Source organism: Numida meleagris, unplaced genomic scaffold (genome assembly GCF_002078875.1).
Source record: "Numida meleagris isolate 19003 breed g44 Domestic line unplaced genomic scaffold, NumMel1.0 unplaced_Scaffold261, whole genome shotgun sequence".
NCBI classification, from domain to species: domain Eukaryota; kingdom Metazoa; phylum Chordata; class Aves; order Galliformes; family Numididae; genus Numida; species Numida meleagris.
Window position 1 is genome coordinate 295,630 of NW_018364419.1, and position 21,351 is coordinate 316,980.

The following is a 21,351-nucleotide window of genomic DNA, read 5'->3' on the forward strand; positions in this document are numbered from 1 at the left end:
ACCCAGACCCCACATCCTTCATCCAGACCCATAATCTGCACCCAGCCCCCAGAAGGCCCCAATCAACCCCCCAAACCTTCATTCAGACCCCAAAACCTCCATCCACCTCCAAAATCTCTACTGACCCCAAAAACCTCCACTCAGCCCCAAGACCTCCATCCACCCCAAAAGCTTCCATTCACCCCAAAATCTCCATCCAGTCCCCAAATCTCCATCCAACTCTAATCTCTACATCCAGCCCCAATCAACCCCCCCCCCCAAAACCTTTGTTCAGCCCCCAAAAAGCTCCACTGCATTTTCCCTCACCACCAAAATGCAAACCCAACCCAAACTCTGCTGTTTGAGTTCACAAACTGGGTGTGAGCATCAGGCAAGCTGTGTCTTGAGGGATAATTAACCTTTGCGCTAATTAAACCAAACAGGTTTGGGGTGACCTCACTGCTGTGTCACTGACCTTCAGCCCTGATTTCAGTGCTGTGTACTGTGAAATTATCAAAGGATCTGCAATACCATCGTCAGCAAAACCTTGTGCCCAAGGGCTGGTTCTGTTGGGATGAGATAAAGGAAAGGTAAAACCTTCCAGCAATGGGAATCCTGCTCAGAAAGAAGGGATAAAACCCTCCAGGATTTGCATTTTCCACCCCAAGATCAGGATAAAACTCTCACGAAGCAGGAATCCTCCCTCAAAAAGAGGAGTAAACATTCCAGAAGCATTGAGGAATGGGTGGAGGAGATCTGGCAAACTGTCCTTGGGGACAAAGGAATGGAACAGAGCTGGCAGTGCTTTAAGAACCTGTGCCTGAGGGAACAAGAGCCCTCCATCCCCCAGCATGAGAAATCAGGCAGGAAATTGGTGTGGTTGAGCAAGGACCAGCTGGTCAGACTGAGGGATGAGAAGGAAAAGTGTAGGCAGTGGGAGTGGGCTGGGTGGCCTGGGAGGAATACAGGGGTGCTGTCAGGGTGTACAGGGATGGGATGAAGCTCAGTGAGGGTTGAAAAGGGAAACATCGCTCCCATTTTTAGGAAAGGGAGAAAGGGTGAGTACCCACAACCACAGGCTGGCGAGTGAGATCCTGCTGGAAGTGATGTTAAGGCACATGAGGGATAAGGAAGTGATCTGAGACAGCCAGCATGGCTTCATCAAGGGAAGGTCGTGCCTGACCCATCTGGTGGCCTTCTGTGATGGAGTGACGGCATTGGTGGGCAAAGGGAAGGCAACTGATGTCATCTACCTGGACTTGTGCAAGGCCATTGACATGGTCCTGCACCACCTCCTTAGCTCTAAATCGGGGAGATATGGGTTTGAAGGGTGGACTATTCAGTGGATAAGGACTTGGTCAGATGGTCACAGCCAGAAGGCTGCCCTGGGCTGCACCAAGAGGGGGGGGCAGCAGGAAGAGGGGGGGGCTGTCCCCTCTGCTCTTCCCTCTTGAGCCCCATCTGCAGTGCTGCATCCAGGCCTGGGCACCCAGCACAAAAAGAATGTGGAGCTGTTGGAGTGGGTCCAGAGGAGGGCACCAGGATGCTCTGGGGACAGGCTGAGGGAGCAGGGGTGTTCTGTGTGAAGAAGACAGGGCTCCATGGGGAACTCTCTCTGACCCTCCAGTACTCAAAAGGGTCGGACAAGCAGGAGGGGGACTGACTTTTTACATGGTCTGACAGTGATAGGACAAGGGAGAATAGATTTAAACTGAATGAGGGGAGGTCTAGGTTAGATATGAGGAAGAAATTCTTCACTCAGAGGGTGGTGAGGAACTGGCAGTGCTGCAGTGGGTACCCCATCCCTGGAGGTTCTCAAGGCCGGGTTGGATGGGGCCCTAAGAGTCCATGGTTCATTCTATGATCTTTAAGGTCCCTTCCAAACCAAACCCTTCTCTTTTATGACACCGTGATAGACTGGGGATGGTCAGCAGGTTGAGAGGAGACGGAGCCAGGAGGACAGCTGACCCGACGAGACCAATCTATACCTACACACGTATGCACAATTACTGTTACTTCCCTCTTCCTCTTCTGTCTTAATAGATTTGATCTCAACCTACCAGTTCGACGGGTTTTTCCTGATTCTCTCCCCGGTCCCACTGAGAGGAGCGATGGAAACGCTGCCTGGTGCTGAGCTGCGCGTCCCGCCCGTAAGGGGAGGGGAACCACGACTGCATTCACAATTAACCCCGATTAGATTAAGGTGTAACGACACACAGAGGTCTGCACGCAATCGTCAGTTTTAATGAGAATCTATATGCTACAATTACCCCAAAACATTGGCACTGGTTACACTCAGAATTGATCTTAAACTGCGCAGCTCAACGACGGGACCCCAAGGAGCCGAGACGGCTTCCACGAGGCTGAAGTCCTGCAGTTACTTAACAATCGTACGGGAGAAAAAGAGTGAAAAGAGAAAGCGGAGCAATGAAGAGAAAGGACGAGATTCGGGGGGCTGGATGGGTCTGATGCTCTGAGGAGCTCCAGCGTCAGCCCACAGCGCTGGAAACGGGATGGGGGGGGGGGTGAGCGCTTGTCCGGAGCTCGCAGCCTCGAGCGACCAAACAGCAACGATGGCCGCCAAGAAGGCGAAGGACACAACCCGACGGTCGTGTGCGCGTGCGTGGCCGTCTCCCGTGCGCACGTGACGGTGCGAGCACGTGGCGGCTTCGTCCGCTCTTCATTTCCTTTGCTGGCATCGCTGCGCCCCCTGCTGGTGCCTGTCGGTAGTGCATCGCCGCCTCTTGGTGGGGTAGATGCGTCGCGTCGTGTCGTGACTACTCCGCTGCGGCTGACAGGATTTCCTTGAGAGGACTGCAGCCCTCTTCCTTTCCAAGCGGCTCCACGGGTACTCATCTCTCTGATGGCACGTTTTGAGTCAGTGTAAATATGAGCTCCGCTTTCATTCAGTAATCCTAATATTTTATGGTTCGCTCAGCTTTCTGGGCCAAAGCATTGGCTGGCACGGGTCTTGCTTCTATTCCTCCTTCCTTTGCTACGAAGCTCTTCCATCAGTGAGCAGCTCCCAGTCAGGATTTTCCAGGGAGGGTATCTCTTAGCTCCGTCCGGAGGGAGCAGACTTGTTCAAGTGCTTGCCAGCAGGCATGGGAGAGTTCTTCTCCCTCAGGGAGAATGGTGCAGGATGTAAAACACTTGGCATTTACAGCATCACACTGCAACCTGTGTTTTACTTTTGGGATATTCTCTGATTCACTCGCTGCAGCAGGAGAGGATCTGGATCTGGTGGTCACCGATGCAGAGGAGCTCATTAAAGTAATTAAGATGGGAGGCACTCCGAGCTGTAGTGACCGTGCCCTGGTTGAGTTCGTGATCTTGAGGAGGATGGTCCTGGCAAAAAGCAAAGTCATGGCCTTGAACTTCAGGAGAGCAAACTTCAGTCTGTTGGAGGGGTTACTGAGTGAGAACCCCTGGGAAGCTGTCCTTGGGGACAAAGGAGCAAAAGAGTGGTGGCAGCAATTTAAGGATGCCTTTCTGAGGGCACAAGAGCTCTCTGTCCCCCAGCATGAGAAATCAGGCAGGAAACCAGCAGGGCTGAGCAAGGACCTGCTGGTCAGACTGAGGGTTGAGAAGGAAAAGTGTAGGCAGTGGGAGCAGGATGGGTGGCCTGGGAGGAATACAGGGTGTGCATGGATGGGATCAGGAAAGCCAGGGTGCAGATGGAATGAAGCTTGGTGAGGGATGTGGGAAACAACAAGGGATTCTAGCGGTACACTGGTCACTGTCTGAGAGTAAAACCTTCCGGAAATGGGAATCCTCCCCCAAAAGGAATGATAAAAACCTCCAGAATTTGAATTTTCCACCCCTAGATCAGGATAAAACTCTCCAGAAGCAGGAATCTTCCCTCAAAAAGAGAACTAAACATTCCAGGAGCAGGAGCACTTCTCCCCAAAATATTAAATCCCTCCAGAATTGGGAATATTCCCTCCTGAATAATAAATCAGTCCATAACGATTGGGAATCCTCCTCAAAAATGCAGAGCAGATTTCTCCAGAAATGGGAACCTTTCTCCAAAAGGCAGAGAAAAATATTCCAGAAATGATAAACTTGCCCCAAAATGCAGGATGTCTCTAGAATGGGTATGTCCCCCCTATGAACAGGATAGAACCTCCCAGAAGCAGGAATCCCCTCTCAAAAGCAGGATGAAACCTTCCAGAAATGGGAATTTCCCCCCAGAAGTTGCAATAAATGCAGCTACAAACAATAATTCTGCCAGAAACAATGCTAAAACCTTTGGAAATGGTAAATCTTCTCCCAGAGGTCAGCTGAAACCCTCCAGATTTGGGAATTTTTTTCCCAAAAGATGGAATGAAACCCTTCAGAGGCAGAGGAAGGGCAAAGCCTTCCAAAAAACAGCAGGATACACCCTTCAGAACCAGCATTCTCCTCCAGAAGAGTGTGACAAGTGTGCTAAGGACACACACGTGCGGTGTTGTGTTCAGGTTTTGGTGTATACGCGTGACATCACACATGCACACACAAAGTGACGGAGTTAAGCATGTAGCACACATCTATTGTGCACGTGACAACACACACACGATACGTATGAGCACATGTAGAGATATGTGCTTGCAGTGCACATGTGATGGTGAGCACACTCAACACACCATCACCATGCATGCTGGAAGTACGTGTGCACCCAACACACACGTGTTTGTGCACACAGATTGGAGGTATCAGTGGTGCCCCCCAGTGGCCACCTCGGCGTAGATAACAGAGGGCTGGGGGGCAGCAGGGGGGGTTGGGTGCTGCATGCTGGGGGTCACAGCTTGCAGCTCGATGTAGGTCAGACCCTCGCTGTCACTGGAGGGTACCTGGGGACACAGGGGGACAGCAGAGTGTCACCATGGGTGTCCCCAGTGTGCTCTGGGAGACACCCCACAAGTGATGTTTGGGGTTCCTACTACATGGTGTGAAAGTGCCCATGGGGTCTGAGTGGTGTTTAAGGTTAGGAGGGGCCAGGGGGATCAGGGGGCTCAGATTTGGGTCCAGGGAGTCTCCAGAATGCAGATTTGGAGTTCCCCATGGGCAGGGTTTGGGGCTCTCTGTGGGACTCAGGGGGTTCCAAGGGTCAGGTTGGGATTTGGGGTCCCCTGACCCAGAGACTTACCTGGAAATCCATGGCCTCGGGATTTTTTGTGGGGGCACCTGTGTCAAAACAAATAGGGGGATGGGGTGGGGGCTATGGGAGGGAGGCTTGAAGGGCATTTGAGGGGAACTACTGGGAAATAAAGACATTTATCCCTTCCCCACCAGGGCTCTCATCTCTCCATGTCCGATGTCTGCGGGCAGCGAGGAGGAAGACGACGACAAGGATGAGGATGAAGACAAAGGCAGCAGTGCAGCCCGCAGCCACTGCCACCATCAGGTTCCCATGGGAAATAACTGCAGCACCTGTGGGGTCTGGGTGATCAGGTTATCACATCCCCAGCCACCAATAGCATGGGGATGGGAGGTGACACAGCCACCCTTGGGGGACACCAAGTGGTACCCAAATGGGATTGGGACATACCTGGGGGTGCAGGTTTGGGTGTCACCTCCAGTGTCACACTGTTCCCGAGGGGTGAGGACAGAAAGGAATATCCCCAGGGGTGGTAGGAGCACCTATAGGTGCCGCTGTCAGATGGGGTCACCCCAGTGAGGGTGAAGGTGGCTGTGCCCCCATTATCAGGGTCCTGGTGCTGGACTGGAGCTGAGTGTCCATCCTTGTGCAGGAACGTGGCCCCATGGTACAAGTTCCAGCAGCGGATGGTGACATTGGTCCCTGTCCCCACTTCTTTCTTGGGGTGAAGGGAGATGCCAGGTGGTGGGAAGCTGTGATCTGCATGAGGAGATGGGACAGCAATGGGACACGGTTCTGTTGGGAGCACCCAGATCCATCCGCTGTCCCCAGTGCCCTCACCTGTCACCACCAGCTCCATGGGATCACTCTTCTCTGATATCTCCGCTGACTCAGACACACGGTACTGGCACCGATATGTACCTGCGTGTTCCTGCTTTGTGCTAACGAAGGAGAACTCAGCTGCATCCTGCTCCTTGTTCTTGCCCTTGCTGTATGTCCAACCTCCTTCCTGGTACAGCCAGACCCAGGCAGCCGGCCTGGGCAGGTGGCACCACAGGGTGACACTGTCCCCCAGGGACACCCCCTGGCTGGGATGCAGTGACAGGGAGGGTCGGGGCACTAGGACAGGGGACACCAGTCAGCCTTCTCCCTGCACACCCTCCTCGACCCCTCTGATGGCCCCCTGACCACACTCCCCTCCCTTTGTCTCCATTCTCCCCCTGTCCCCATACTCACGCTGCTGTGCCCTGATCGCTGCCACCAGACACCAACCTGCAAGGGACACGGTCCTGGTCCCACACAGGGCCACCAACCCCTGTGGCACAATGTCCCCATTGTCACTCACCCAGGATGAAGGCCAACGCCGTTGTTGCCATGAGGCAGGAGCAGCTTGGGGACAGCGAGACTGCAGCAAGAACAGGAAGCGGCTGGTGAGCTGGTGTCAGTTCCCCTTTGGGGACAGGATGCTGTGATGTCACCTCCTCATGTGGCAATCGTACCCAAATGCGTGGTGGCACCTTGGGGTCCCCAGTAATGTGTTACACATGAAGCGATGCAAACAGTCCCCGTTGGGTTGCCCTTTGCAGTTTGTCATCGCTTGGGTGTCACACACTGTCCTCAGTGAGCTGCCAGGGCATGGCCTTGCAAGGTGTGCCCTATGGGATGCCAAACACAGGACATGTGCTCCAATGGGGTGTCCCACATGGGATGTCACATGCCATCCCCAACACATCCAGCCAGCTGTCACCACATGCTTTGGGTACCACACTCTGTCCCCACTGCGCTTTCCTCTGCCATCCCCACTGGGGACAGCAGCAGGGACCTTTGGGGACACAGTGACACTCACTGACATGGGGCACACTATGAGGACACACATTTTTAGTGGGGCACACACATGGTACTGACATCAGGCGCATGCTATGGGCATGTATGTGCAGTGGTGACACATGTGGCGCCAACACGGGAACTGCATGCTAAGGACACAGATGTGCATTGTTGTGTACATGCTTTAGTGTACATGTATTGTGTCACACACTCAAAAGCTCAGGGTTAATCATGTAGTACACATGAATGTACATTTATTGTGCATATGTGACATCACACATGGACAGCATATGACCACATGACTTGCTGCATGCATGTAATGACGTGTGGTGCTGAGCACCCAGAACACACCTTCACGTTCTACGCTCTAAGTACACGTGTTCACAACACACACACATTTATGCAGACATAGAGCTGCACAGGTGTCATTTTGCACATGCAAACCCCCATAGTGGGGCAGAGCCACCGACATATGGAGCAGGGCGGGGGGTGGCAGCAGGGTGGGGTGTGGGTGGGACATGGCAAGGGTAGGAGTAGGAGTGGGGCTGTGGTTATGGTTAGGGTTCAGCTACGAGATCAGATTTAGGTGAGGGTGAGGGTAGGGTTAGAGTCACGGTTAGGGTTAGGGTTAGAATCATAGAATCACAGAATTAGCTAGGTTGGAAAAGATCTACAAGAGCATCCAGTCCAACCATCCACCTACCACCAACAACCCCACTAAACCGTCTCTCTCAACATTATATCTAAACGTTTCTTGAACACCTCCAGGGACGGTGACTCCACCACCTCCCTGGGCAGCCCATTCCAGCGCCTGAACACTCTTTCAGAAAAGTAGTGTTTCTAATGTCTAGCCTAAATCTCCCCTGGCGCAACTTGAGGCCATTCCCCTTGTCCTGTCACTAGTTACAAGAGAGAAGAGGCTGACCCCCAGCTCACTACAACCTCCCTTCAGGTAGTTATAGAGAGCGATAAGGTCTCCCCTGAGCCTCCTCTTCTCCAGACTGAACAATCCCAGCTCCCTCAGCCGCTCCTCATAAGGCCTGTGCTCCAGACCCCTCACCAGCTTCGTCGCCCTCCTGTGAACACACTCCAGGGCCTCAATGTCTTTCTTGCAGTGAGGGGCCCAAAACTGGACACAGTACTCAAGGTGGGGCCTCACCAGTGCTGAGTAGAGAGGGACAATGACTTCCCTACTCCTACTGGCAACACTCTTTCTGATCCAAGCCAGGATGCCATTGGCCTTCTTGGCCACCTGGGCACACTGCTGGCTCATGCTCAGCCCAGCATCGACCAATACCCCCAGGTCCATTTCCTCCATACAATCTTCCAGCCACTCTGCCCCGAGCCTGTAGAGTTGCCTGGGATTGTTGTGGCCAAAGTGCAGGACCCGGCACTTGGTCTTGTTGAACCTCATCCCATTGGCTTCAGCCCAGAGATCCAGCCTGTCCAGATCTCTCTGTAGGGCCTCTCTACCCCCAGGCAGATCGACACTTCCTGCCAGCTTGGTGTCGTCTGCAAACTTACTGAGGGTGCTCTCAATGCCCTCATCCAGGTCATCAGCAAAGATACTGAAGAGGACAGGCCCCAGCACCGACCTGTGGGGAACACCACTCGTGACCGGTCGCCAGCTGGATTTAACTCCATTCACCACCACTCTCTGAGCACGGACCTCCAGCCAGCTCCTTACCCAGCAGAGTGTACCTGTCCAAGCCACGGGCTGCCAGTTTCTCCAGGAGAATAATGTGGGAGACATTATCAAAGTTTTTGCTGAAGTCTAGGTAGACCACATCAACAGCCTTTCCCTCATCCACCAGACGGGTCACTCGATCATAGAAGGAGATCAGGTTGGTCAAGCAGCACCTGCCCTTCACAAACCTATGCTGGCTGGGCCTGATCCCCTGCTTCTCCTGCAAATGCTGCGTGATCTCCCTCAGGACAATCTGCTCCATCACCTTCCCCGGCACCGAGGTCAGGCTGACAGGCCTGTAGTTCCCCGGATCCTCCTTATGACCCTTCTTGTAGATGAGAGTCATGTTGGCAGTCTCCAGTCTTCTGGGACCTCTCCAGTTGACCAGGAACGCTGATAGATGATGCAAAATGGCTTGGCTACCACCTTCGCCAGCTCCCTCAGCATTCTGGGGTGGATCTCATCCGGCCCCATGGACCTGTGGCAGTCCAGGTGGAGTAGTAGGTCTCTGACCGTTTCCTTCTGAATCGTGGTGGGTTTATTTCACTCCCCATCTGAGACGTCCAGGTCAGAGAGTAGAGTGCTCTGAGGACAACTGGTCTGACTTTCAAAGACAGATGTAAACAAGGCATTGAGAACCTCAGCCTTTTCATTGTCCTCAGTGGCCACACTCCCAGCCGCATCAAGTGAAGAACGGAGATTCTCTTTGGTCCTCCTCTTACTGTTAATATATTTGTAAAAGAGTTTCTTGTTCCCTTTTACCCCAGCGACCAAGTTCAGTTTGAGCTGGGCCTTTGCCTTTCTAATTTTCTCCCTGCACATCCTAACAACCTCTTTGTACTCTCCCCGAGTTGCCCGTCCCTTCTTCAACGGGAGGTAGATTCTCTTTTTCTCTTGCAGCCTCAGGAAAAGCTCCTTGTTCATCCACGCCGGTCTCCTTCCCTGCCGACTCATCCTGTGGCTCAGGGGGACAGCCTGTTCCTGTGCCTTCAGGACTTCATTCTTGAGGAGCGACCAGCCTTCCTGGACCCCTTTACCCTGAGGGTTAGGGTTAGGGTCAGGGTCAGGGTAGGGTTAGGGTTAGGGTTAGGGTTAGGGTTAGGGTTAGGGTTAGGGTTAGGGTTAGGGTTAGGGTTAGGCTTAGGCTTAGGCTTAGGCTTAGGCTTAGGGTTCGGGTTAGGGTTAAGGTTAGGGTTAAGGTTAGGGTTAGGATTATGGTTATGGTTAGGGTTAGGGTTAGGTTTAAGGTTAGGCTTAGAGTTAGGGTTAAGGTTAGTGTTAGTGTTAGGGTGAGAGTTAAGGTAGGGTTACTATCGGGTTAGGGTTAGAGATAGGCAGGATTAGGGTTAGGGTTAGAGTTAGGGTTAAAGTAGGTTTAGAGTCAGATTAAAGCTAAGGTTTAAGTTAGTGTAGTGCAGTTATAGTTTTAGGTCTAGGGTTCGGGTTATGGAGCACCATCAGGCAGGGTTCGGGTTAGGGTTATGGTTAGGGTTAAGGTTAGGGTTAGGGTTAGGGTTAGAGTGAGGGTTAGGGCAGGGTTAGGGTTAGAGTTAGGGTTAGAGTTAGGGTTAGGGTTATGGTTAAGGTTAAGGTTAGGGTAGGGTTAGGGTTAGGGTTAGAGTGAGGGTGAGGGTTAGGGTAGGTTTGGAGTTAGGGTTAGGGTTAGGGTTATGGTTAGGGTTAGGGTTAAGGTTAGGGTTAGGGTTAGAGTTGGGGTTAGGGTTAGGGTTAGGGTTAGGGTTAGGCTTAGGCTTAGGCTTAGAGTTAGGGTTAGGGTTAGGGTTAGGGATATGGCAGGTTTAGGGTTAGGGTTAGAGTTAGGTTTAAGGTAGGTTTAGGGTTGGGTGACAGTTAAGGTTTTGGTTAGTGTAGTGTAGTTATTGGTCTACGTCTAGGGTTAGGGTTATGGAGCACCATCAGGTAGTGTTCGGGTTAGGGTTAGGTTTAGGGTATGGTTAGGTTTAGGTTTAGGTTTAGGGTATGGTTAGGTTTAGGTTTAGGTTTAGGGTTATGGTTAGGGTTAGATTTAGGTTTTGGGTAGTGTTAGGGTTATGGTTAGGGTAGGGTTAGGATTAGGGTTTAGGGTTAGGGTTAGTGTCAGGGTTATGGTTAAGGTTTCAGTTAGGGTCGGGTAGTTATCGGTTTAGGTTTAGGGTTAGGGTTTGGGTTATGGAGTACCATCAATAACGGTTAGAGTTAGGATTAGGGTTAGTGTTTTTTGATGAGTTGTGTTTTGGGGTCCTGCTCTGTGATGTCCATGGAGTCTCTGGTGTGTTTAGGGCTTGGAGGTACCCAGGGCACGTGGGGGCTTAGATGAAGGATGTAGGGACTCACCGCAATGTGGATTTGGGGTTCCCCATGGGCTGGATTTGGGGAGAGCAGATAAAGTTAGTGTAAGCCATACGAGGATGGAGCTCCTCTGTGTTCACCACGGGCAGGGTTTGGGGTTCCCCCTGTGGTTCCGGGGGAGGGGTGAGGGGTCGGGTTGGGATTTGAGGTCACCTCACACAGAATCTTTCCTGGACCTCACTGAACTTGGAACTCCTGTTGGGTTCAGCTGCATCAAAAAGGGGAAGGAGGGAGGTCTGGGATTATGGGGGTGCCAGGGGGAAACCAGAGAGACTTGGAGGGGGATTTACACAGGATGAACAAGGAAACAGGAGCACTGGTGGATGTAGGGGGATGGGGTGGGCAGCAGTGGACACCTGGGGGCATCTATGGCGAATGGAAGCCATAAAACCTCTTCCCTACCAGGACTCACAATTCTCTGTATCTGGCATCTGCAGGCAGCGAGGAGGAAGAAGATGCTAAGGACAAGGCCGAAGGTGAGGGCGGTGGCACAGCCCCTTGCCACTGCCACAGCCAGGATCCCACAGGATTCTCCATTGGCACCTGTGGAGTCTGGGTGTTTGGGTGATGTCATCCCCAGCAACCACCTTCCTGGGGTCAGGATGTGGTGACACTGCCACCCATGGGTGACACGGGGGACAAACACGTGGGGGACTCAGACCTACCTGGGGATGCAGGTGTGGGAGTCACCTCCAGTGCCACATTGTCCTCAATAGGTGAGGACACAAAGGGTGACCCCAGGGTCGGTAGGAACACCTATAGGTGCCAGCATCAGCCGGGGTCACCCCAAAGATGATGAAGGTGGCTGTGCCCCCACCATCGAGGTCCTGATGCTGGGTAAGGGACAAAAGCCCATCCTTGTGCAGGAGGAATGTGACCCCATCATCCCTGTTCCAGCAGCGGATGGTGACATTTGTCCCCATCCCCACCCCTTCCTTGGGGCTGATGGAAATGCCAGGTGGGGGATACCTGCAATCTGTGTGCAGGGAGGGGAGAGAGATGAGACACCACCCAATGGGGACAGCCCAGAACCACCCGTTATCCCCAGCACCCTCACCTGTCAGCACCAGCTCCACGGGACCACTCTGCTCTGATATCCCCAATGGCTCTGACACGTGGTACTGGTGCCGATACATCCCTGCATGTTCCTGACTTGTGCTAATGAAGGAGAACTTGACCACGTCCTGCTCCTTGTCCTTGTACTTGTTGTGAGTCCAACCTCCGTGGGTTAGGGTTTTGAAGACTCATAAGTGTACACTGTGTTTCCAAATCTATGAGGTGTTCTGCTGGGAAGTGTTCTCGACATCTGGAGGGGGCTGTGGGGCCTCCAAAGCTATGGGGCGATCTAGGGGGCAGGGCCCCAGTTTGTGCCCCACTGCGCTGGACCTCCTGTTTCTGCACATTTACCCCAGTTTTGTGACTCCCGCCCCTCACCACAGATCAGGTATCTGCGGTTCAGGCAACACAGAATTTCCCTCTGATGTCACAGCTGCTCAAAAGGACCCCTGTGGGGACTGCCCCTCTGTTCCCACCCCACACATCTGTGGGGCACCCCACCAAAAGTGCCCTTCCCCAGGTGTTTCCCCCCACATAGTCCCCTCACCCTCAAGTAGTGTCTCCTCCCACACAGGGGGTGTCCCTGCCCCATAACAAGGAACAAAGGGCCTCTGTGGAGAGGCACCCCCCACCTGTGGCCCCACCCCCGGGAGTGTCCCTCATTATCTATGGGGTGAGACACAGTGCCTTGCAGACACTGGGGTGAGCAGAGGAGGTGAGTGCACAGGGGGTTCCTAGGGGGCTGTGAGATGTAGGAGGATCGTGGGGCAGTGGGAGGGATGGGGAGTCATGGGGTTATCAGGAGGGATATGGGGTCATGGAGCTACGGGGTGGGATGTGGGGTGTAGGGGTATGGATTTGGGGATATGAGAGCATGGTGCTATGGATCTTGATATCTGGGGGCTATGGGGCAAGATATGGGGCAAGAGAGCAGGATATGGAGCTATGGTGCGGGATGTGAGTAATGGGGCTGTGGGGCAGGAAATGGGGTTGTGGGGCATAGGGAGGGCTTAAGGGGTGTATGAGGCTTTGGTGAGTTCTGGGGTGTGGGCAGCTGTGGGAGAGTTGTGGGGTTTGGGGGAGTTATGGGGTTTTGGATGGGGAGGCTCAGTGCCCTGCCCCTCCTCTTCTCCCCAGCCTGAGCAGGAAATGCATTAATTAATCAAATGAAAAACAAATGAGGGCAGCACTCCCCTATGGGTGTGGAGGATGCTGTAGGGCCTCACCCCATAACCCCATGACTCCACATCATGTCCTGTAACCACGTCACCCCATGTTCCTGCCCCATAGCTCTGTGCCCCACAGCCTTCTTCCCGTCATCCTCATCCTCATCACTTTGGGAGTTGTATGAGCCCTTGTGCTGCCCCATCATCCCAAATCATGCCCCATAACCCCAAATCTCTCCCCATGTCCTGTCCCACAGCTCCATATCCTGCCCCATAGCTTTATGTCCCACAGCCCTGGAGCCTTCCTTCTGCCTTGCTCATCCTCATCTCTTTGTGAGTACTAGGACCCATACACGTTCCCGCAGCCCCATATCACACCCCATAGGCCCATACCTCACCTCATTGCTCCATATCCAGCCCCAGAGCTCCACATCCAATCCCATATCCTCATTTCCTGTCCCATAGCCCTATGACCCATAGCCTCATAAATCAACATATTGCCCCAAGGCCCCATTTGGGCCCCATATCCCTGCCCAGTATCGCCTTGACTCCATAGTCCACCCCATAGCCATGGTATCACCTCTTAGCCCCTCCTATAGCCCCATTTTGATACCATGTCTCATCCTATAGCCCCAGAATGACCCCATAGCCTGCCTTACAGCTCTGTGCCCCTTTGCCCCACAGCCTTCCTCTCGCCATGCTCATCCTCACCATCCATGCGCTGACCTTTGCCGTGGGTCTCCCCGCCAACGTCTTCACCTTCCTCACCCTCCTCGCCAAATTCCGATGTCACCGTCCTCATCCCCGTCTCACCGCCGCCGACCTCCTCCTCCTCCACCTCACCACCGCCGACCTCCTCGTCCTCCTCTTCCTCCCCTTCAAGATGGCTGAGGCAGCTGCCAAGATGGCGTGGCCCTTCCCCATAGCACTCTGCCCCATAGCGAACTTTTGCTTCTTCTCCAGCATCTACCTCAGCACTCTCTTTATGGCTGCCCTCAGTGTGGAGCGCTACTTTGGGGTCATTTTCCCACACCGCTACAACCGGCGCCGGCGGTTATGGCGGACGATGGCTGCCAGCGCCGTCCTTTGGGTGGTGGCATTGTCCCATTGTTCCTTCATCTTTGTGGCTGAGTATCACCGAGAGTTTGTGGTCAATGGATCCAGGGGTTATGGGGAAGGTGGATTTGGGGTCAATGGGATTGAGACTGGGGGATCCGGAATGAGCAACCCCAATGGTGTTGACCCCACTGGGCTGAAGATGGACAGTTCCCGTTGTTTTGGGTTCAATGGGTTTTGCATGGGGGGATTTGGATTGAGCAAACCTAATGGCATTGACATGGATGTCCTCAACAACTCTACTGGTGACGTCACCATTTCCAGGGGTTTGATGAGCCCCGGAGTCGACATCTACAGGATCTCCAGCCCCGAGACTGACCTCAACATCTCCACCCTCACATTCTCTGCCTGCACAACCCCAAACACAACCCATATCCCCATCACCACCCTCCGCACCTCCCAGAAAGCCTCTGTGACACAACCCCACCCGGTCTTCCACTGCTACGATGACTTCTCCCAAACCCAGCTGAGCTTTGTCCTCCGACTGCGCCTTGAGCTCTTCTTCGTCCTCTTCCTCCTCCCCTTTGCCATCACCGTGTTCTGCTACGTCCGCCTCATCCGTGCCCTCCTCACCAGACCCCACATCCCACTGCAGAAGAAGTACCGCACTGTGGGGCTGGCTGTGGCCACCATGGTCAACTTTGGGGTCTGCTTTGCACCCTACAACCTCTCGCATGTAGTGGGCTTCGTGCAGCAGCGCAACCCCGAGTGGAGGCCCTACGCTCTGATCCTCACCACCCTCAGTGCCGCCCTTGACCCCTTTATCTTCTATTTCTCCTCCAGTGCTGTGCGGAGGGCGGTCAGTGGGGTGGTGGGGGCAGTTCGGGGCAAGATGTGTGGGTTTTGGGGTTGGTGTCGGCAGAGGGAGTGAGCCCCAACCAGGAGGAGGTTATGGGGTAAATGGGGTTGTTGTGGGAGTGGTAGGTTTAATGGGGTGAGAGGTCAGAAATGGGGATGGGTCCGGTGTCTGTGGGGTCAGCGTGGCCCCATGGATGTGTCCAATGTTTGTGAGGTCAATCAACGCTGAGTCAGTGTTGGGATGTGCCATGGGGCTGGTGTCAACATGGACCCATGGGTGAGGTCAGTGGGGTCACTGAGGTCCCATAGATGTGATCAATGTGGTCAGTGCAGGACCATGAGCGTGACTTAATGCTGTCCATGATGTCCAGAGGGGTTGGGGTCAGTGTGGACCAATGGATCTGATCCAACGTTTCTTTATTCACAATGCCCTCCATTCCTGCAAACTCCCCAGAGTCCCCAAGGCTTCCAATCCTCCCAGTGCTCCCAGAGCTCCCAGTGTCCTGACATCTGTCAGTAAGTTCAGGGCCACCTGCACTTCATGGAAACCTCTCAGCACACACACCCTCTCTCTAGGAAAGGCGGCTGTTCCCAGGTCAGAGGACATCTGGAGCCTCAAAGCAGAGTCCCAGCACCCCACAGCCACCAGGAGATGCCCTGTACCCTGTAGGGCTGATCATAGGTGCCACTACAAGGCTGAAGTGCTAATTAAAACTTAGCCAGCAGCCATGTCTTTGTCTGTCAGTTCCTGACACAGGTCTCGGTTGTAGGTTCGTGTTCCACCAGAAGTGCTGGCGCTGTGGGAGTGGGACAGTCCTCTGGGGAGGGAATCTCAAAGAGTTCTCCTTTGGGGTGTATATGGAGACACAGGAAGAGGTTTGTGGGGCCCCATCGAGGTGAAGGAAGTTGGTTGGTTTCTGCCATCGCTGGGGGACGATGTGCCCCTGGGCGATGACGAGCAATGGCCGCTGGTGGAAGTGTCGGCTCTAATGGCATCTTGCCATTGGTGCTGCTCCCCAGGAGGGTCAGGAAATGGGGTGAGGGACTTTGAGCTGAGAAGCGGTGCGGCTCTGCAGAAGGGTTGCAGGCTTGTTGTAAAAGCGCTCCCGGTGACGGTCTGAGGAAAGGACAGTGATAAAGAGAAGGAGAGGAGGAACTGCTGGGGGGGCTTGGAGTCGGGGCCAGGCAGGAGCAGAGTGGGCCGAGGCGGAGAGAAATGCAGAGACATGAAGTTAGTTCCTGCTCAGGGCAGCCACGCTGTCAATGGTTTAGGGCTGGTTCGGCCCTGTTCTGTGACTTAATGGGGTGCAGGAACCCACGGACCCGTGGCCAAAGAGAGGGGGAAAGGAGAAACGGGAAAGGGGAGGGAGATGGCCTAAAAACAAAACAGCGGCAACGAGCTAAGGGAGAGCACTAATCTACGAAATATGATAGTGGAACCTGAGATAACAAAATACAATACAATATAATTGGGATTGAAGCTAATAAATCCAATGAAATGAGAGAGAGAGGGTCCAGAGCTGAAGGCCTTACTGTAATGGTGAGGGTGAGACGGCTGGGGAGCACACAGCGCTGAGCTGAGCAGCAAAGGAAGGAAGCAACCTCGAGAGTAGCGAGCAGTTTTATCCTTCCCTCTAAATGGAAATGGAAGTGGAACAGTGGAAGTCTCCTGGGAGATGCAGTTCTTCTTCTCCTCTGAGAACCAGGAACCCGGAATTCTAGACAGCCCACGGAACTGGAGCATTAACTCTTTAACTCCCAGTGTGCTACGTGATATTATGATGTGGAATACTGACGTTAAAAATCAGAAACCCTTGATGCAATGGCATGGTCAGAGCTTTCTGTTCCCTCTTCACTACAAAACTTCTTCCATCAGCAAGCAGCTCCCAGTCAGGATGTTCCAGGGGGAATCTCTTGGCTCTGGCTGGCGGGAACAGACTTGTTCCAGTGGCTGCCAGCAGGCATGGGAGAGCTCTTCTCCCTCACGTACAGGTGGCAGCCATGCAGGATGTAAAACCCGTGGTGTTTTCCATCTCACCCCATAACCCATGCCTTTCTTTGGGATACTCCATATCCAGCTCAGCCCAGAAAATGAAGAACACCACGTGTTCCTTCTCTGCACTGAGTGATGGAGTCTGCACCCAACACAAGATCATCTCTGTGCTGTAGGAAAGGAACAGGTGAGTTCCTACCTTGCCCTCGTCCCATTCCTTAGCAGTGCATGACCAGCAGTGCAGGGCTGCTCCTGAATCCTTGCAGAAGCACCGCCCAGCACAGCTGAGTCTTTTGTCCCAGCGTTGGGCTTTGTCATCCACAAGCAAACACCTCCTGGCTCTGTGCAGCTCGGCACACTCGGCTCTCCCAGGCTTTTCTGTCTCCCACAGAAGAGGATCTCTTATTTCCAATCCCACCTCTTCTTGGTTGCAACAAGGGTTGAACTTCTCCCTTTTCCGTGGCCCCAACTACTGGCACAGGATTCTGACGTCAAGCTCCTTTACAGCAATTTGCAACAGAATGAATACATCCAGGAACTGCTAAGAAGTCACGAACTTCATTCCCCTCCATCCTCCTCTCAATGTTCTTCTTCCTCTTTGCTTGGGGCTTTGCCCTACAGCCGCTGCCAGGAAGCGTGACTGCATTTTCCTGCATTCAGCAAACCCTGCCTGTCTTTCCACTCAGGGTTATGAATAAAATAATCTCTTGTGGGACTCCGTGAACCCTCTCTGTGTTTTCCCCACATGATCCAGCAGTCTCCTTCCAGGCCATCAAATCAGAGGCAGGAAAGGGAACCCACACCCATAGGGGCAATGCAGCAACCCCACAGCTGGTCTCAGTGCCAATGGCAGCTGGTTGTTGTGCTCAGTGTGTCCTGACCTGGGGCTGAATCCTTCGGAGCCCATGGACTGACCTCCTCTGATTTCCCCCAGTGACACCCGCACATCGTGATCAGGTCTCCCATCCATGCCAGCAGCCTCCAGCAGTTGTACATCTTCTTCAGCATTTGGCTCCAGGCACTTTTCCCCAGTGCTGCAAACAGAACAACATCCTTGATACTTCTTCTCATGCTCAGAGAATATCATCAAATGTCCCTAAATCATTTCTATCAACTCATTTTTCCATCTAGTATCACAATCATTTCATAACACAAGGAACAAATCCACACAAGGAATTTCACCCGTCTTACCTACACCACAACAAAAGAACATGAATTGCAACACTGCATTTTAAGTCAAAGTTCCCATTTCTGGCCCCTTTTTGCCCATCATCCAGTTCATTCATTGGTCACCACCGCATACAATAATGTTTGGTGTTTGTCTTAGTCAGAAGATCCCCAGAACGTGCATCCCAGTGCTTTAGGATGTGTCCCAGGGGTGACCAAGAGAGAATCCCAGTGCTTCCCATGACAACCACCAATTCTTACCCAGCACTACGTGCTCTCTGCTCTTAAGTGTCCCACCTGGGTCAACAGAGAGCTGTGCTCCGAAAGGTGGATCCATCTCCATGGCTCAGGTAAAAGCACAGATTTGCCGTACACAGAGACTTGTACAAAGGTTGGTTCCGACTGAGCAGACCCCACCTGGGTGCTGTGTGCCCCGGTGTCACCCATGGGTGTCACCGCATCCTGTCCCCAGGGAGGTGATGGCTGGGACAGGGACACCCAAATCCCTGGACCCTGCAGGTGCTGAGGGATGGTCCAGGGTGAACCTGATGGTGCTGGTGGTGCGGAGCTGTTCCACTGCCCTCTTTGGCCTCGGTCTTGTCCTCTTCCTCCTCCTTGCTGCCCGCAACCTCTTGTTATGGAGAGATGAGAGCCCTTTTGGGGAAGGGATTTTGCCTTTGGTGACCTTCAATCCCCCTGTGCCCCATCAGTGTACCTCACACCCCCACACGCCCCACCCTGTTCCCCTCCCCTTCTCATGCAGGTTCCCCCTCACAAGGCCATGCAGTTGCAGTTAAGATGCAGGGACAAAGAATCTCAAGTCCCATTCTACCCCTTGGAGTCCTCCAAACACTTCAGGTGAACACCAAAATCCAGTCCATGGGGAACCCTACACCTAATTCATCTGTAATCCCAGACTCCCAATCTAAGCCCCCATATGCCCTGGGACCCTACATGACCTAAAAACTCTCAGACCTCATGGGAATCTCTAAAACTGAGAAATGAGACCCCCAAACACCATCCATAGGGACCCTGAGTCTCTGACCCTTAGGAACTCCAAATCTATGCTCCCACAGGATGCCCACTCCCACCCTCTTGGACACTCCTCTCCATACTTACAGCACAGTTCCCCTCCCCACCACAAGCACCTCGGGGAACCTCATGGTGGCACCCCGCTGTCCCCCTGTGTCCCAGTGCCACCCGGTGACGATCTGACCTATGCTGAGCTGCAAGCTGTGACCCATGGCCCATGATCTCCCAGGGTCCCCACCTTCCCCAAGGCCCCCATCATCTGACCAAGGTGAGTGCCAGGGGACCCCACTGATCCCCCCGGGAGTCAATGTTTTGGTTTCCACTGAGCGGGAAAGACCCCACATTCACTGCCTGGGGCTCCGATTCCCTGGCTTCCCCCAAACCCAAATCCCCCCACTTCCTCACTGCTGCACCTCGAATGCTTCCCTGCCACACAAAATCCCAAAATACTCATCTATAACCCCCAAATTATTCCTCATTCCCCCCAAATTCACCAACATCCACTACGAGTCCATCCCTAATCTCTCCATACCCCACCAACGCCACTGAACAACCCCAAATCCTTCCCAATCCAACGCCAAGCCCTTATAAATTCCGGGTGGGGTACAACCATGAGTATGCACCATCTCATGTGTGCAAATTTGTCAGTGCACAACCACTTTAAAAGTGAAAAGTGCAGGTGTGCTGTTGGTCACACGTCTGTGTGGGTGTCACTGTGTCCCCAGAAGTGGACAGGTGACAGCCTGTGTGGGGCACCCCAATGGGGGCTGTGTATACAGCTCCATGCACGCCACCCCATGCTGGATCCTTGAAGACATCACTCCTTGGAGACCACAATTGCAACACTGAGGATGTGACATCATACCACTCCTTGTCCCCAAGGGAAACGGAAAGAACTTCTCTAGTCACACCCTGTCCCCACTGCAGTCTCCCTGTCCCCAAGCTGATCCTGCCTCATGGCACCAATGGCGCTGGCTCTCATCCTGGGTGAGTGACAATGGGGATGTGGTGCCACAGGGGTTGGTGACCCTGTATGGGACCAGGACCATGTCCCTTGCAGGTTGGTGTCTGGTGGCAGCGATCAGGGCACAGCACTGTGAGTATGGAGACAGGGAGAGTATGGGGACAGAGGGAGGGGAGCATTGTCAGCTGGCCATCAGAAGGGTCCAGGAGGGTGTGCAGGGACAAGGCTGAGTGGTGTCCCCTGTTCTAGTGCCTCGACCCTCCCTGTCGCTGCACCCCAGCCAGGGGGTGTCCCTGGGGGACACTGTCAGCCTGCGATGCCACCTGCCCAGGCCGGCTGCCCGGGTCCTGCTCTACCAGAACAAACGTTTGAGATTCAGCAAGGACATGCACAAGGAGGAGGACACAGCTGAGTTCTCCTTGGTTAAAGTAAGGCAGGAAGATGCAATGAAGTATCAGTGCCAGTACCGCGTGCTGGAGCCACCAGGGACATCAGAGAAGAGTGACCCCATGGAGCTGGTGGTGACAGGTGAGGATACTAAGGAAAGCAGATGGCCCAGGGCTGTGATCCCATAGGATTGTGTCCCATTGCTGTCTCCTCTCTGCACTTAGATCCCAGGTACCCACCACCTGGCATTTCCCTGAGCCCTGAGGAACATGTGGAGATGGGGGCCAATGTCACCATCCAATGCTGGAACCAAGGTTTGCATGGCACCATCTTCCTGCACAAGGATGAGCACCAGCACCCCATCCAGCACCAGGACCACAATACTGGGGGCACAGCCACCTTCACACTCTTTAGAGTGACCACACCTGACTCCGGCACCTATAGGTGCTCCTACCGCCCTGTGGGCTCCTACTTTCTGTCCTCGCCCCTTGGGGACAATGTGACATTGAAGGTGACAAATGCAACTGCACCCCCAGGTAGGTCTGAGCCCACCCATGTAGCTGTCCCTGGTGTCACTCATTTGTGGCAGTGTCACTACATCACATCCTCGTGGAGGTGATGGCCTGCAATGGGAAGTTGCACATTCCCAGACCCCACAGGTGCTGAGAGGATGTCCCGTGGGAACCTGGTGGTGGCAGTGGTGAGGGGCTGCGCTGCCGCCCTCGTCTTTGGCCTGGGCCTCTACTTCATCCT

At 53.8% G+C, this 21,351-nt stretch overlaps 3 protein-coding genes across 6 annotated transcripts; 2 read left to right on the plus strand and 1 right to left on the minus strand.

Annotated features, from left to right (window-relative positions):
* Nucleotides 1–1,631: 1,631 nt before the first annotated feature.
* Nucleotides 1,632–7,353, minus strand: LOC110390987 (leukocyte immunoglobulin-like receptor subfamily B member 3). 4 transcript variants are annotated; one of them, XM_021382629.1, is made up of 7 exons: nucleotides 6,405–7,353; nucleotides 6,296–6,331; nucleotides 5,900–6,178; nucleotides 5,510–5,818; nucleotides 5,251–5,391; nucleotides 5,108–5,145; nucleotides 4,482–4,811 (listed from the first exon to the last, which is right to left on the minus strand). In XM_021382629.1, exons 1-7 carry the CDS (start codon nucleotides 6,433–6,435, stop codon nucleotides 4,674–4,676), a joined length of 972 nt encoding a protein of 323 aa, XP_021238304.1. In that variant the 5' UTR covers nucleotides 6,436–7,353; the 3' UTR covers nucleotides 4,482–4,673. The 4 variants fall into 4 exon arrangements, with proteins under 4 accessions (XP_021238302.1, XP_021238304.1, XP_021238301.1 ...); XM_021382627.1 differs by lacking the exon at nucleotides 4,482–4,811 and adding an exon at nucleotides 1,632–3,327 and having other exon boundaries at nucleotides 5,510–6,178; XM_021382626.1 differs by having other exon boundaries at nucleotides 5,510–6,178.
* Nucleotides 7,354–13,813: 6,460 nt separating this feature from the next.
* LOC110390985 (free fatty acid receptor 3-like) lies at nucleotides 13,814–16,211 on the plus strand. Its single transcript, XM_021382617.1, has one exon. It carries the CDS (start codon nucleotides 13,839–13,841, stop codon nucleotides 15,126–15,128), a length of 1,290 nt encoding a protein of 429 aa, XP_021238292.1. The 5' UTR covers nucleotides 13,814–13,838; the 3' UTR covers nucleotides 15,129–16,211.
* Nucleotides 16,212–20,138: 3,927 nt separating this feature from the next.
* On the plus strand, nucleotides 20,139–21,349 carry LOC110390980 (leukocyte immunoglobulin-like receptor subfamily A member 2; the record flags this gene model as incomplete). Its single annotated transcript, XM_021382613.1, has 5 exons — nucleotides 20,139–20,234; nucleotides 20,308–20,343; nucleotides 20,461–20,739; nucleotides 20,823–21,134; nucleotides 21,258–21,349. Coding segments are annotated over exons 1-5 (750 nt in total), but the record flags the coding sequence as incomplete, so codon positions are not given.
* Nucleotides 21,350–21,351: the final 2 nt, after the last annotated feature.